Here is a 13,871-nt window from a genome sequence, read left to right as displayed (position 1 = left end):
AGCACATTTAAAAACACCAGACTGGAAACGGTTTTTTTAATTATTATTATTATTTTTTTAAATAGCAAAAGCTCGTCCCCCCAGGAGGCGTGTTGCAGCTGTGGCCGTGGCAGTTCCCAGGTGATGTCAGTCCTGGCCCCATGCCAGCCCCGGCCCCTTGGAGACGGTCTTGGTGGGTTCAGCTTGACTGTTTTTCCTTCCTGAGACTTGAGGACACCTTCCTGTCTCAAAGAAAGCAGCCTTTCCAGGGCTTTCTGAGAGCCAGGGGCGGGGGAGGTGGTGGGCCTGGGCCGAGAGGAGAGGGGGAGGCGGGGGAAGATGGGGGAGGGGTGGGCAGGAGGGGGAGGCAGCGTCGAGGAGAAGAGTGAGGGTCGGGCGAGCTGCACACAGGCCCAGATCCGGGTGACTTCTTAACCACCCCACAGGGGACAGGAGCGGGTGTGCTCCTTGGGAATCCGAGGCCCGCCTCCCTGACCCCTTCCTCGCCCTGCCCTGGCTGCTGCCTGGGGGGACGCGCTGGGATGGGGTGGGGTTGGGGGTAAGAGACGTTCCCACGGCGTTCCCAGCTGGTCAGCGCCTTCTCTCTTCCCTAAGCTCTAAGCCCGTCCCTCTCTCCTTTATGGCTAAAGGCCCGTTGCCAGTATCTTCTGAGCTTCCAGGCGTGGGTTTCTACAGATGGGATGAATCGCAGAGCCGGGTTCGAGGTCTAACTGCACTCATAGCTGTGTGACCTCAGGCCAGCCACTGCTCCTTTTTGAGCCCCATCTATGAAATGGGTAAAGCCCGCCTTGCAGGGTGGATACGAGACCGCATGATGTGATGCAGGTTCATGGACCCAAACCCAGACGCTGAATCCCCCTGCGCGGGCTGGGGTGAAGACACAGGCTGGTGGGATGACCTTTTCTGTCTTGTTCTGGAAGCCCAGCCTCTTGGCCCTTCAGCACGTACCTGCTGAGCACCCACTGTTTGCTGGCACTGCGGGAGGCCCTGGGATGCTGCCGCGTGGTGGCAGCCAGAGGTGTCGTGAGCAGGGGTTCTGACCCGGCTCAGTGGCCTGGGGAGAGTTGCCTCCTGCCTCGGAACCTCAACACTGAGCACATGGGCAACGGAGGAGGGAGGTTAAGGGGGCGGCTTTCGACTCCGCATGCCTGGGTCCAAATCCTGACCTGTCATCCAGTGGCTGTGTGCCCTTGGGGAGCCATGAGGATGCTAACAGCCCCTGCCTCATGGGCTTGGGAGGAGTAGGTGAGTTACGGGGCTCACACCATGCCTGGCACAGATGCGGTGCTCTGGGAGCCTTCACCATTATTTTCTCCTCTGTCCGCAGAGGCTCGCCGTGCTTTGACTTCTTCTCAGAGCAGCTCTGGGCGCTCAGAGGAGACGTGTCAGGGATTATCAGGTTACGTTCAGGGGAACTCCAGGGACTCCCAGGTGCCCCATCACTCGTCTCATGCAGGGGTGGCCTGGACAACTTTGCAGAACCTTTCACACTCGGCAAAACCTTTTCTTGCCTCAGAGCCATCATCCTTACGTTTCCTCTACTCTCTCCCACTCACACATCCCCACGTACCTTGGAAGCACCCGTCATACTTTTACTATTTGCTCAGAGCCTGTTGTTCTGATAGACCTCAGCCTGCGTGAGAGCAGGCACGACATCTGTCTTATTCTCTGGCCATCCCTAGAGCCTTGCGTGGTCCACAGAGCAGTTCAATACACGTTTGTTGACTGACTGCCTGACAGGCTGAGCCAGCCACCTTAAGTAGGTCTATGATGTTAAACTCTATCCTGTGCCTCCTGCTGAGGTTTACCTCCTTGCTGTGGCTCAGGCCTTGGGATCTGGAGCCAGACCCTCTGGGTTTGAATCACCTCTATGCCATTGCTGAGCTGGGTGACCTTGGGCCTTATTTTCTAGTCTATGAAATGGTGATGACAACAGTACCAACTTACACGGGTTGTTGCAAGATTAAGCGAGGCCATTCTTGTGAGTCACCCAGAGCGGTGCCTCTGACTCTCGTGCTTATTGCTGCTCGGCGTGGGGACGAGGGGGTGTGGTGTCACCAAACAGTGAAAACGGTGACTGGTTCCGGCCCATCTCTGACTTGCTATGTGATATTGGGGATGCACCTTGCCTACTCTGGGCCTCAGTGTCTCCATTGGTAACCTGAGGGGTTCTAAGGAGATGAACGCCAGGCCCTTCCATTTAAACCCTCCAAAACCCTGTGTTTGAGCCTCTCCAGTTCTGGGAGTGTTGGCAAAGCTGCAAGCCCGTGGGAGATGCAGGTTCCTGGACCCAAACCCAGACTCTGATTCCCCCAGTGCAGGCTGGGCCCTGAGCAGCGGTGAAGACCCAGGCTGGGGGAATGACTTTTCTGTCTTGTTCTGGAAGCCCAGGTTCAGTCAGGCCCTTACAGGACTGGGTACATACCTGGTGAGGGGTGTTGGCCAGTGGTTGAAAACTCAGTGGGGCTCTGCAGCCAGAACACCTGGTTCAAATCCACTTGCTTACCAGGGGCCAGGTGAACGTGGGCATGTTCTCTGTGCCTCAGTTTCCTTATCTATAAAATGGAGCAATAACTTGTTGAGTAGGCTACACTAATTAACTTATGTAAAGTGTGCAGACCAAGGCCTGACACCTTGTAGGCCCTCAAAAAAGTCAGGCACTTTTCCAAGCCTAGAGGATCTGGGCATCAGAAAACACCAACTCCTGAATTCTACCAGTCTTCCCTCCCATGAGGCCAGTCTGTCCCAGTTTACAAAGCCCTTCTGGTCTACTGTGTGCAGGCTGTGCTAAAATGAGGAAAACCAAGGCCCAGAGAGAGGCAGACACCCACCCTTTGTCACACAGGAGCAGTGACCAAGCTAGACCAGGCCAGGTCTCCTGCCTTCCAGCCAGTTCACCCTCAGCACCTCCCCAGTTTCCAGGCCCTGCTGGCCTACCCTCTGACCCCGGCCCCCTGGGAGCCTGATCCCAGGCCCATGGGGTCTACAAGTCTGGTCTGGATTAGACACGCTGAGAGGCAAATGCTGGCCCCCCCAGCAGGCCGCCTGGCGGGACCCGTGCTCACAGCTGCTGAGGCTCACAGGGACATAAATCATGGTGGCAGGAGGCTCTGGGGCTGGGACCACCTTAGCCTTCTGAAGGGCACAGGGGCCTGAGAGTCATGGGAAGGGATGCCTGGGTCCACTGGGGGTGTTCTCCATCCTCTGTTGGGGCAGCTGAAACAGGGCAGGTCAGAGGGGGCCAGGAGACCATTTGGCAGGCCTCACATCTTAGGGCCAAGATCTTGACTTTGTTCTAACTATTCACTCTGCAATCACCTACAAACATGCAGATAAGTGACAAAAAGTAGTACAGAGAACTCACATATACCCTTTACCTGGACTCACCAAGTTTTAACAGTTTGGGACATTTGCTTTATCCTTCTCTCGCTCACACAGATTATCTTTTTCTGAACCATTTGAGTATGTCATCTACATCATGTCCCTCTACCCCTTAATACTTCAGGGTATGTTTCTGAAGCACAAGGATATCCTCTTACATAACCATACTGTTAGTAAATTCAGTGAATGTAACATTGATATAATACTTTAATCTGTTGTTCTTAATCCAATTTTGTCAACTGTCCAGTCATGTCCTCTATAGCATCACCCCACTGCAGGACAGGATCCAGCCCGGGGGCATGTTGCATTTTGCTGTCCAGGTCTAGGCTTTTCATATCAAGTCCAGATGAAGTAAAATACACAATAGCAGGAGATGCAGACAGGGTTGAACAAAGATGTTCAACCGTACATATGTGTCCCGTGGACTGATGTTTTTTTTTTTTTTTTTTTTTTTTGCGGTACGCAGGCCTCTCACTGTTGTGGCCTCTCCTGTTGCGGAGCACAGGCTCGGGACGCGCAGGTTCAGCGGCCATGGCTCACGGGCCCAGCTGCTCCGCGGCATGTGGGATCTTCCCGGACCGGGGCACGAACCCGTGTCCCCTGCATCGGCAGGCAGACTCTCAACCACCGCGCCACCAGGGAAACCCGGACTGATGTTTTTGTAAATCCTCTAATGTTCTCACGATAATGCATCATACTTGTGATTGTATATGGTTGCTTAAGAGTTAACTTGCTAAATATGTTAGAGGTTTTGGAATTCTATTCTGTGGGGTTTTTATTTTTTTAATCTAATAGGAGCCTCATAAAATGGAAGCGGCCTGGGCCAATGAGAGGAACTTAATGTGGTGGAGGAGCCCTGGGCTGCAGGGAGGTACTTTGCATTCTCAGCCCAGCTCAGCTCCAAATGTTGTGCAAATCTGGCTCATCGCTGTCCCTCTCCGGGCTTCAGTTTCTCCATTGCCATGGGCGACTTCTGAGTCCTTCCACTTGCAACTGTGGAATTAGAGAAGAGAGTCCTGAGTGGTAGGCAGGAAGACCTGGGTTCCCGGTGGCCCAGCAGAGTCAGGGACTCACTGGGGGACCTCGGGCAGGTTGCTTCGTCTGTACTGGCTCAGCTTCTCATTGTGAAATGATGGACTCTGAGATACTTCTTGTGTTGATGCTCCTTGTGTCTAATAAGGTTTGGGTGGAGGGTGCAACCTGATATTTAGGCCTCCTGTTCAGGGTCCAAGGTGGCCTGGTTGAAGTTGCTCATTCCACTGCCTCAGCCCTGGGTTTCTTCTCCCTGAGCTCCTTTAAATCCTCTGGCCCCGAGTCGGCCCTCGCTCAGGCAGCCTGGAGAAGCCTGGCTGGGTTGGCCCATCCTGAAGGTGGAAAGCTTGTGTGTTGGGGACAGTGATGTTAGGCAAATGGCCCCCAGAGGTACTGGTCCACAGCTGTGCCTCTCCCAAGTCACGTGTGTTGGGCTGGCCTTGTAGCTCACATGGGCCCCGAGACATTAACTGTCCATTACCCAGGAATGAGGCCCCAGGAAGACAGCAAGCAGCAAAACGTGCAGAACGGAGCACTACGCAGCTGCGAAAAAGCATGAAGCAGCTCTTTAAACACTGAAGGTGTGTTGTTAAGGAAAAAAAAGAATCCAAGTGCAGAACAGTGTGTAAAATGCTACCTCTCGTGCAAAAACAAGATATATGTGATTTGCCTGTATCTGCAAACACTGTCTCTGAAGGAACTCTGAGACTCTGGTTACCAGAATTGCCTCTGAGAACTGGAATTGAGTGGCTGGAAGGAAACTCATTGTCAGTTTATTCTTTTGTGTCTTCTGAACTGTGAATACTGTGTGTTGTCTATTTCAAGGGGAATACAGCTGAAGGAACCTAGTATGAGTAGGTGTGCAAGAGGGGCTCCTGGGTTGCTGCTAATTGCATTTCTTCATCTGCACGCTGGGTGCGCAGGTGTGCTCAGTCTGTGAAAGTAACTTAATGGCATGTGCACTGTCCTGCAGGTATATTATACTTTGATAAAAAGTGTTAACTCAGTATGCTGCAAATGATTAAGTGTATGTGTTTTACAAAAACTCTTCAGGATTACTACAATGTTAACTGTAGTTGTCTTTGGGATGGGTGATATTTCTAGGGTCTTGCAGTATTTCAGGTTTTTTTTACAATGAAAACATAAGCAGAGAAATCTATAAATACTTTTTCAGAACCAGTAATCAGTATAGAGCATTTCTGGAAGGACACACAGGAAACAGCAGAAGTGCCTTTGGGGAGGAGCCTGAGGGAGGTACATACTTTTCACTGCATACTATTGGATACAACTTACATTATTTACCCAGTACATAGTCTATTAAAAACGACTTAAGGCAAAACAAATAATTATTTTTCTGTCCCAACTGTTCTTGCTGATTAGGGATTAGGCCAGGGAGGGCCAGAGGGGTCAAGCAACTTCTCCGGGGTCATCCAGCTAATCTGGTGGCAGAAGTGGGCCTCCAGCCCAGGGCACCCAAGTGTCTGCTCTGTCCCCACTTCCAGGTTTCCTGCCATTGACAAGGTCACAGTCCTTTTCCCGTGGCTTTGCCAGGGGCTGCCTGGCCCTGGAGCTGGGTAGGTGCAGGGGGTACACTGTGCTTTCCTAATTAGCTCCCGAAGGGGGATTGTTTGTTGATCTGCAAAATGGGCAGCCCCACTTCAGGCTCTGTCCGAGAGTCAAATACAGGGGATGACAGAGCAGAGTGGATACAGGCATGGAATGTACAGCCAGGCTTCAGCTGGTAAACACTAAGTAAGTGTCTGTTAAAAAAATAGATTAAAAAATAGGCATATGAACGAACCTGGAGGAAAGGGTAGCTGCCTGGCTCTGCCGCCTCTCCTGGCCCCTCTCCCTGTCTCCCCTGCCTCCAGCCTCTACAGCTTCCCCAATCCTGGCCCCACAGGGACAGATCTGTGAGATGGGGAAACACCGGCCCCCACCTCCCAGGGCTTCTGGGAGAATAATCAGGGTCACAGGAGCTGGCACCCAATCTGGGGCATCTCCAGGGCAAGGGAAGGAGCTCACTTTGGGCTTTATAGGTGGACAGACCTCACATTGTCACCCTGCCATGTGCCAGCCACGTGCCTTTGGATGTCATTGTTTCTTTAAATTTTTTTTATTTATTTATTTTTGGCTGCGTTGGGTCTTCATTGCTGCGCTAGCTGCGGGCGAGCAGGGGCTACTCTTTGTTGCGGTGCGCGGGCTTCTCATTGCAGTGGCTTCTCTTGTTGTGGAGCACCGGCTCTGGGCGCACAGGCTTCAGTAGTTGTGGCTCTCGGGCTCTAGAGCGCAGGCTCAGTACTTGTGGTGCATGGGCTTAGTTGCTCTGCAGCATGTGGGATCTTCCTGGACCAGGGCTTGAACCCGTGTCCCCTGCATTGGGAGGCGGATTCTTAACCACTGTGCCACCAGGGAAGCCCTGTCATTGTTTCTTTAAATCTTCTCAGCTCCAACATGGGCAAAAGTATCCCGTCAGCACACACGCATTTGCACATGTGAAAAACCACGTGCCTACCTGGCCCTGTTTGTAAAGACGTGGATAAGGGATGGGTTAAAGTATGGTATGTTCACAAAATGGAATAAACAGCTACTGAAGGAATGAAGATACCCTTTACCTTTATGTACTGACTTGGGATAACACCCAAGCTAGATTAAGGAAAAAAAAAATGCACGGAGCAGAAAGTGGGTACACTATGCTACTGTTTGTGTAAAGAGTGGAAGAAAACATGTATGTATATTTCTGTATTTGCTTGGTTATTCACAAGGAATAGGGATGTCACAAAAAAACTAGTGGCTGAGCCTGCCTGCGGCGGGAGAACTGTGGCCGGAGGACAAGAGGGAGGGAGACTTTTCACCACATACCCTCTTGTACCTTTTGAATTTTGAACCATGTGGATGAATATATATTCCTTATTCAAAAATAAATAAAATTAAGATTTTTCTTTTTTTTTACCAACCACACCAGACACCCAACAGTTGTTCAGGAAGACAGTGAGGAAAGATTGGTTATCTCAACTTCTAGAGAGGGGGGTCCCCTGCCTTCCCCCAGCTCCACCCCCTCCAGGGCACAGGGTGGCACCTGTGACACCTGTGTCTCTTCCAAGGTCCAGGAGAGGGGCCACCTCTGACCTCTGATGTCCCCAGGCCCCTCCCTTCTTCAGCTGGGAACATTTTTTACTTAAAAATACCTTTTATTTTAAACCCATCAATTCTCTCTCTCTCATACACACACCCACACTCATGCACAGACACACACACATCCTCTGTCAACAACAGTCTTTGTTTTTCCAAAAGTTCTGCCTTGTCTCTGACCAGCCAGGGCTCGGGCCGGCTGCATGGGTCCTCACGGCTCTCCAGGGTGGGGTGGAGATGTCCCAGGGGGCCTGCTCATAGGGTCATGGGCCCAGGCCATTGTCCTCTGGTCCCTACACAAAGAAGGGACCTGGGTTCAGCTCCTGGGGTCTTCCCCTGTTCGCCCAGTGGTTGGCCTCTGGCCTCCTTCTCAGGGTCCTGCTTGGAACAAATGACATATGGGTCCAGGCTCATCTCCGAGGCACTCGAACTGAGGCCACCCCCCTCACCTTCAAGCAGCTGCCCCCCAGGTCGCGACGGCTACCCTGCAGGAAGAGAGAAAGAGGTATTAGGGGGTTCAGTTGGGTCATCATGAACACTGAAACTAACCTCTGTGTCCAGCAATAGGGGACTTGATAAAAAAAAAAAATCAGTTAGCTGCACAATCAAGTTCTTGCAGAAGGCAGAAGAAACTCTATATGGACTAACAGGGGATGACTCTTTATGGACTAATATCGTTTAAGGACGAAAGCAAGGACTGAGTGCATGTTCCTGTGTGCTGAGATGTCCAGAGAGAAGGGCACACGGGAAATCACTAACGGGTTTCCTCAGAGGAGACGAATGTGATGAGGAGACAGGATGGGAGGAAGCCTTTTTTTTTTTAACTCTATATACTTTTTTACTTTTTTCATTTCTTCCTCGTGTGATTTGTTGCTTTAAAAAAAAATCCAGTATAGTTTAAATCATAGTATTTTACACTCAAGGGAAGAACACACCCCACAGTGGTTCTCCCACTGCCTGGCTGTATACCCAGTGGCCTGCTCGTCAACCTCAAAAGTAGATTCTGGAATTCCGGCCTCCCTGCCTTCATTCAGGGTGTTCCCTCTGCCAGGAATATGCTCTCTGGTCCTATCCTAGGAAGATTTCTCTATTCCTGCAATTCCTAGCACTTCTTGCCTTTCTGGGGCCAGGATAAAGCCCAGAAGGGGAAGATGGGGTCTCTCCTGTGTTCTCCCATCAGGCTGGGAGCTCAAGGGGGTGGTCGGGGAAAGTCTTTCACTCTGTAGTCCCAGTTCCAGCCCAGGGACTGGCGTGGAGCAGTTGCCAACCAACGCCGCTTGGATCAGGGGTGTCCACTGGGAGACAAGGTAATGGTGGCAGCCCTGGAAGCCACCTGCCCCTCACGCTGCAGGGGCAGTCTCTACCCACTGTCCTGAGGTCTGACATGTGGGTTTCATCCTCACTGTAAGCCAGCGAGATCACAGGCCTTCGCGTACCCCCTCTGTTGCAGCCTCCAGCGTTGCATGGCTGGCTCAGAGGCACCCAGCCAGTTGGTAAAAAGGGCTGGGCTAGAAAAATCCATGTTGTCCAACAGTCTGTCCCGTTTCTAAGACACAATGGTGTCTGCAATCCCACTGTAAATACTCACCCCCGAACCTGACTAGGAGATAATGGGGCCGGCATTTTTCTCAGCCGTCTAGAGAAACAGCTGACCATCTCGGAGCTCTGCCCGCTGCCCCGCTCCACTCCTGGGCCCAGGTTGGGGCAGATCCATCCAGATGCGAGCCCAGCCTCCCTTGAGGCTCTCCGGGCCCAGGGACAGTGTGTTCATTCACAGGCAGGGCTATTTTGAGGGCTGAGGCCACAGTCCCAGCAGAGCCTGGGGCTTGGGCTTCTCAGACAAACTCTGGCAAGAGTGGCTGAGAAGGGCGGATGGGGGTGGGGGGTGTAGTGTTGAGGTTGGAGGACAGAAAACCGGCCTCCCACCTTTTCACTCTAAGTCCTCAGGGTAAGGGAGAGCCACCTCCACCCCAAGTCTGGCAGTCATTGTGAGACCTGTGTCCCCTGAGGATGCTGGGACTGTTCAGCTCCCTGAACCTCAGTTTCTTCATCTATGAAATGGGGACAAAACGATTCTACTTGCCACCCCAGGGTGCAATGAAATGCAACTGCAGCTGTGAAGGAGGCTTGTAACTGCCAAACGCATTTAGGAGAAGCCTTGACTAGGCCCCAGCTTCTTTGTCTCTTTGTGCCTCAGCGCCAAGGGCTCGGGAAGCACTGTAGTTAGGCGGTGGCTAGAGTGAAACAGATCTGGGCTTCAACCCCTGCTCTGCCTTGGATTACCTGTCAGACCTCAGGCAAGTGACTTCAGCTCATTGAGCCTCGGTTTCCCCATGTGTAAAGTTAGTTACTGTGAGGATTACACACGTTAACGCAGGTAAAGCCCTTAGCACAGTGTCAGGAATATAGTAAGTGTTCAATGAATGTTCGCAAGTATTAACATCAGCATCATCTGGTAATGGGACCTCCTTGCCCCACTGCCCTCTGTGCCACCTCTGCTCCTGAGCTGCTACGCCAAGCGGGGAAGGCCTTACAAGACGACCCTATCTGACCCCCACCCCCAGGTGACAAAAGGGAAAACAGGGCAGAGACAAGACCCTCCTTTCCACCTCCCCTTGCTATTTCTACCACAGAGGGCCACACCTAACCCCTCCTTAAACAGGAAGATGCTACAGGGAGCTATTTCTATGGTGACCCCAACCCCAGACCAGCCAGCTGGGAACAAGGTGGTGGCTCAGGGTGAAGGGATAGGGTCTGGGGCCTTGGAGCTCTCTGGTCACCAGAGCTGAGAAGGAAGGCTCCCCAAGACAGCCAGTTTTCTTCTAGTCGAGTCCTCAAGTCTTTGCGGGCCAGAGCCAGCCAGGATCACCCCTTTTGCTTATTCCCAGAGGAGCCTGTGTGCTTGAGAGCATGGCTTCCACAGCCAAATTTGGCTGGGTTCTAGGTCCTGTAGACAGATCCCGGGGAAGCAGCCAGACCCAGGCGAGGCCCTGTGATCTGTGGGACAGGCCTGAGACCAGCAGAGAAGCCCCCAGTCTACCTGCTGTGGGGGGCAGGCACCTGATGGACACACCCTCTCCCCGAGGGCCCTCCCACATGAACCTTTCCCACGTCCCAGTTGGGCAGGCCTGAGTGCGAATCCTGACTCCATCATGGGCGGTGTCTCTGAACCAGTGACAGCATCTCTAAGCAGTTGGGGATAACCAGAGCACCTCCTTCTCCAGCTGCTGGGGGGTTTTAATGGTAACACGTGGAGAGCACTTAGCACGAGAGATCAGTGCTCATCAAGACTGCTGACACTGCTGTCACTGGCCAGTCTTCACCTCCCTTCTATGCGTTGCCACCTTCAACGTCTACCCTTTTCCTTTTCTAGGCTCTAGCTCTCACTGTGTCCTGCTCCTAGAACACCTTCCCCTACTGCCTCAACCTGCCTGCTTCCATCCCCAAGCCTCTGTCAGGAACTTAGCCACTGGGTCAGGGGCTTCCTCTGGCCCTGACAGTCCCTTTGTGCGCCCCCCTCCCCATCAGACCACAACATCTCTGTTTTCACCTCCAGGCCCTGCCCTGGCCCCGCAATTGGAGTTCCTGACAGTGGTGGATGGGCATCCACAACCTGCTTCTCTGGGAATGTTTTCAGAGTCGACAAAAAACAGCTGTCGGGTAGTTAAGGTTTGCTGAACTGAGTGAATAGGTGAAAAGCAGTCAGGGAGTATTGCCGAGGGCCCACAGACCAGGGTCCACAGCTGGGAGGATCAGGGACCCCGGAGAGAGTTCAAATCGGAACCGAAAAAGACTGACTTAGGGAAACTGAGGCAGCAATGACAGGTGAGAGGCCAGAAGGGGGTGGTCTGAGGCCACGACACAGAGGCTTCCCCAGAACAGAGTGAAGAGGGGAGCTGGGGAAGTTGTGAGAACCAAAGACTAGGGGACCCAGAGGCGTGACTCCAATCCCCCATGACTTTTTTTTTTTAATTTTTATTTTATACTGGAGCATAGTTGATTAACAATGTTGTGTTAGTTTCCGGTGTACAGCAAAATGATTCAGTTATACCTGTACATGTATCTATTCTTTTTCAAATCTTTTTCCCATTTAGGTTATTACAGAATACTGAACAGAGTTCCCTGTGCTCCCATACTCTTTCATTTTCCAAAAGGCCACAGGGGCCAGTCAGGGACTCTCTCAGCCTCAGTTTCCCCAGCTGTAAATATTAGCTGCTAGAATCCAAAGCTCTCACAAGACAAGCCTCCTTATTCTAAGAAAAGCCCAGGCCAGAAAGGGGAAAGGCTGGGGATGAAGCAGGCTCCTTGGGGCCTGTGCAGGAAGGCCAGCTTTCAACCAGGAGCACCCCCCAGCAACCTCTGCTGCTACTCAGCCCCGTCCGTCCCCTACCAGCCTGGTTCTCATCCTTACTTAGGAGAGACCACAGGAGCTTACCTCCAGCTCTGCCCGGCTGACTCAACAGTGCCCTTCCCCAGCACTCCATCTCTTTGGGGGCTGGGTATCCTCAAAAGACCCCCTGCTTCACACCTACTGCTCATCAGCTGGGTACCTCAGGCTCTTGACTGCGGCTGTGCATCCCCTTTTCTTCTCAGTCTCCTGCCCTTGGGTCAGTCTCAGGATGCGGGACAATTATTTTACGGTAAGGGCAGCTCAGGGCAACACATACCAGCAAACCCAGAGCCTGCATTCTGGCTTTCGAGCTGTGTAACATGGGCACCCCTCTGAGCCCCAGGTCCTCACCAGTGATAAAACGGGCAGAACTACCTGCCTGACGGGGTTCTTGTGAAGGTAAAAAGAAAACCAGGAACGCGCGCCCGTACATAGGAAGAGCTCAATAAATGACAGCCTTTGTTATGATTTCCCCACACGCTCTTCCCAGCACACTCCTAGTGGGAGGGGGTGTCCTTCGATGAGCAATCTCCATCCTCTATATCACGCCCGAGCTCTGGGCTTCCCTGCACCCCTTGTTTGGGGAACATTGTGAGCGGTTCTGTTCCACACCAAACTCTGGGCCTGGAGGGCTGCACCCCCGACGACTCCACGTCTCTTTCCCCTCTCTTCATTGGGGTCTCGGCCCCTCTTTTGCTCCGTAAGAAGCCCGTTCCCTGACCCTGCGGCCGCAGTACTGGAGCGCCGCGCGCACTCACCCCCTTGCGCTGGTTGCTGAGGCAGAAGGTGCAGATGGAACGCGGCTGGCGGCCGCCGTCGGGGGCGGCTGGGACCGCGCTCTTGGCGGTGCCCGCCGCTCGGAAGCACGGCTGCCCGTCGTCGGCCGCGTCGCCCAGCAGCAGCACGTTGGCCAGGTGCGCGATGTAGCTGGACGCCAAGCGCAGCGTCTCGATCTTGGATAGCTTGCGGTCCACCGGCTCGGTGGGGATGAGCGTGCGCAGCGCCGTGAAGGCCGTGTTCACGCTCTGCGTGCGGTCCCGCTCCCGCGCGTTGGCCGCCTGCCGCTGTCGCACCACCACCACCGGGCCCGCGCTGCTGGACGCCCGCCGCCCGCCCCCGGGGCCCGGACCGCGCCGTGCCGCCTCCAGGCCCTCGCAGCAGCCGAACGACTGGTCGGAGGCGTCGCTCTCGCTGCGGTTCTCCTCGTCCTCGCTCAGTAGCCGCACGTCCGGGTACAGCACGTGCGCGCCGACGGGGCGCAGCAGCGCGAACGCCATGGGCGGCCGGCCGCTTCCCTTGGTGCGCAGCGTCCCAGCGTCTGCCGCGCCCCGCCGTGCGCTCCCGCGCGCTCCCACGGCTCAGCTGGCCACCGCCTTATAGCCGAGGGAGGGGCCAGTCCCGAGGCCGCCCCGGCCGGGGCGGGGGACTCCGCCCTGGCCAATGGGGAGGCGCCCGCTGCGCCCCGGCCAATGGCTACGGGCCCTTCGCCCCAGTTCCCCAGGTTGAAAGCGGCCCGCGAGCTCGTGGCCCGCCCTGAAAGCTCTGGATCCCCGCGGGCGAGCGGGGCAAAAGCCGGAGGTCGGGGTGGGTTGGGTGGGTGGAGTGGGCTGTGCCCAGATCCGGACTCATCTTCAGCCTAGACCGCAGGGAGGCTGCGGGCAGGTCCCTTCTCCCCTCCTGGCTTCAGTTTCCTCATTCGAAAAGAAGATTGCAGAGAAAGCAACTCGGGTTTTTCCTCCCTCAAATTCTAATACTGTGGTTCTGCAACTTTCGTGTAAGAATTAGGGAAGGGGGGGGCTTTTGACTTGATAAATTCCCGGATTCCCCCCAATCTGATTCAGCCGACCCAGGATTTTTCATTATGTACAGGATGGTGGTGTCAGTGGAGAACAGTTGGAGAAACACTATAAACTTTCCAAATAAGGACTCGATGGTG

At 53.9% G+C, this 13,871-nt stretch overlaps 1 protein-coding gene across 2 annotated transcripts; it reads right to left on the bottom strand.

Moving 5' to 3' along the window:
- Positions 1–368: 368 nt before the first annotated feature.
- On the bottom strand, positions 369–13,281 carry TCF15 (transcription factor 15). 2 transcript variants are annotated; one of them, XR_010935199.1, is made up of 3 exons: positions 12,694–13,281; positions 4,257–8,030; positions 369–2,555 (listed from the first exon to the last, which is right to left on the bottom strand). XR_010935199.1 is itself a non-coding variant. In XM_067707733.1 (2 exons), exons 1-2 carry the CDS (start codon positions 13,210–13,212, stop codon positions 7,956–7,958), a joined length of 594 nt encoding a protein of 197 aa, XP_067563834.1. In that variant the 5' UTR covers positions 13,213–13,231; the 3' UTR covers positions 3,571–7,955. The 2 variants fall into 2 exon arrangements, 1 of the variants encoding a protein (XP_067563834.1); XM_067707733.1 differs by lacking the exon at positions 369–2,555 and having other exon boundaries at positions 3,571–8,030; positions 12,694–13,231.
- Positions 13,282–13,871: the final 590 nt, after the last annotated feature.

The sequence above is a fragment of the Pseudorca crassidens genome, chromosome 15 (assembly GCF_039906515.1).
Source record: "Pseudorca crassidens isolate mPseCra1 chromosome 15, mPseCra1.hap1, whole genome shotgun sequence".
NCBI classification, from domain to species: domain Eukaryota; kingdom Metazoa; phylum Chordata; class Mammalia; order Artiodactyla; family Delphinidae; genus Pseudorca; species Pseudorca crassidens.
This window is presented reverse-complemented; position numbering and strand designations above follow the sequence as displayed.

What these genes read in the sequence shown, in the direction of transcription:
- TCF15 (XM_067707733.1), bottom strand. Translation starts at nt 13,212, where the DNA reads ATGGCGTTCGCGCTGCTGCGCCCCGTCGGCGCGCACGTGCTGTACCCG. An exon ending in TCAGCAACCAGCGCAAGGGG is followed by an intron (nt 8,031 to 12,693) that starts GTGAGTGCGCGC and finishes CTCTTCCTGCAG; the next exon opens with GGTAGCCGTCGCGACCTGGG.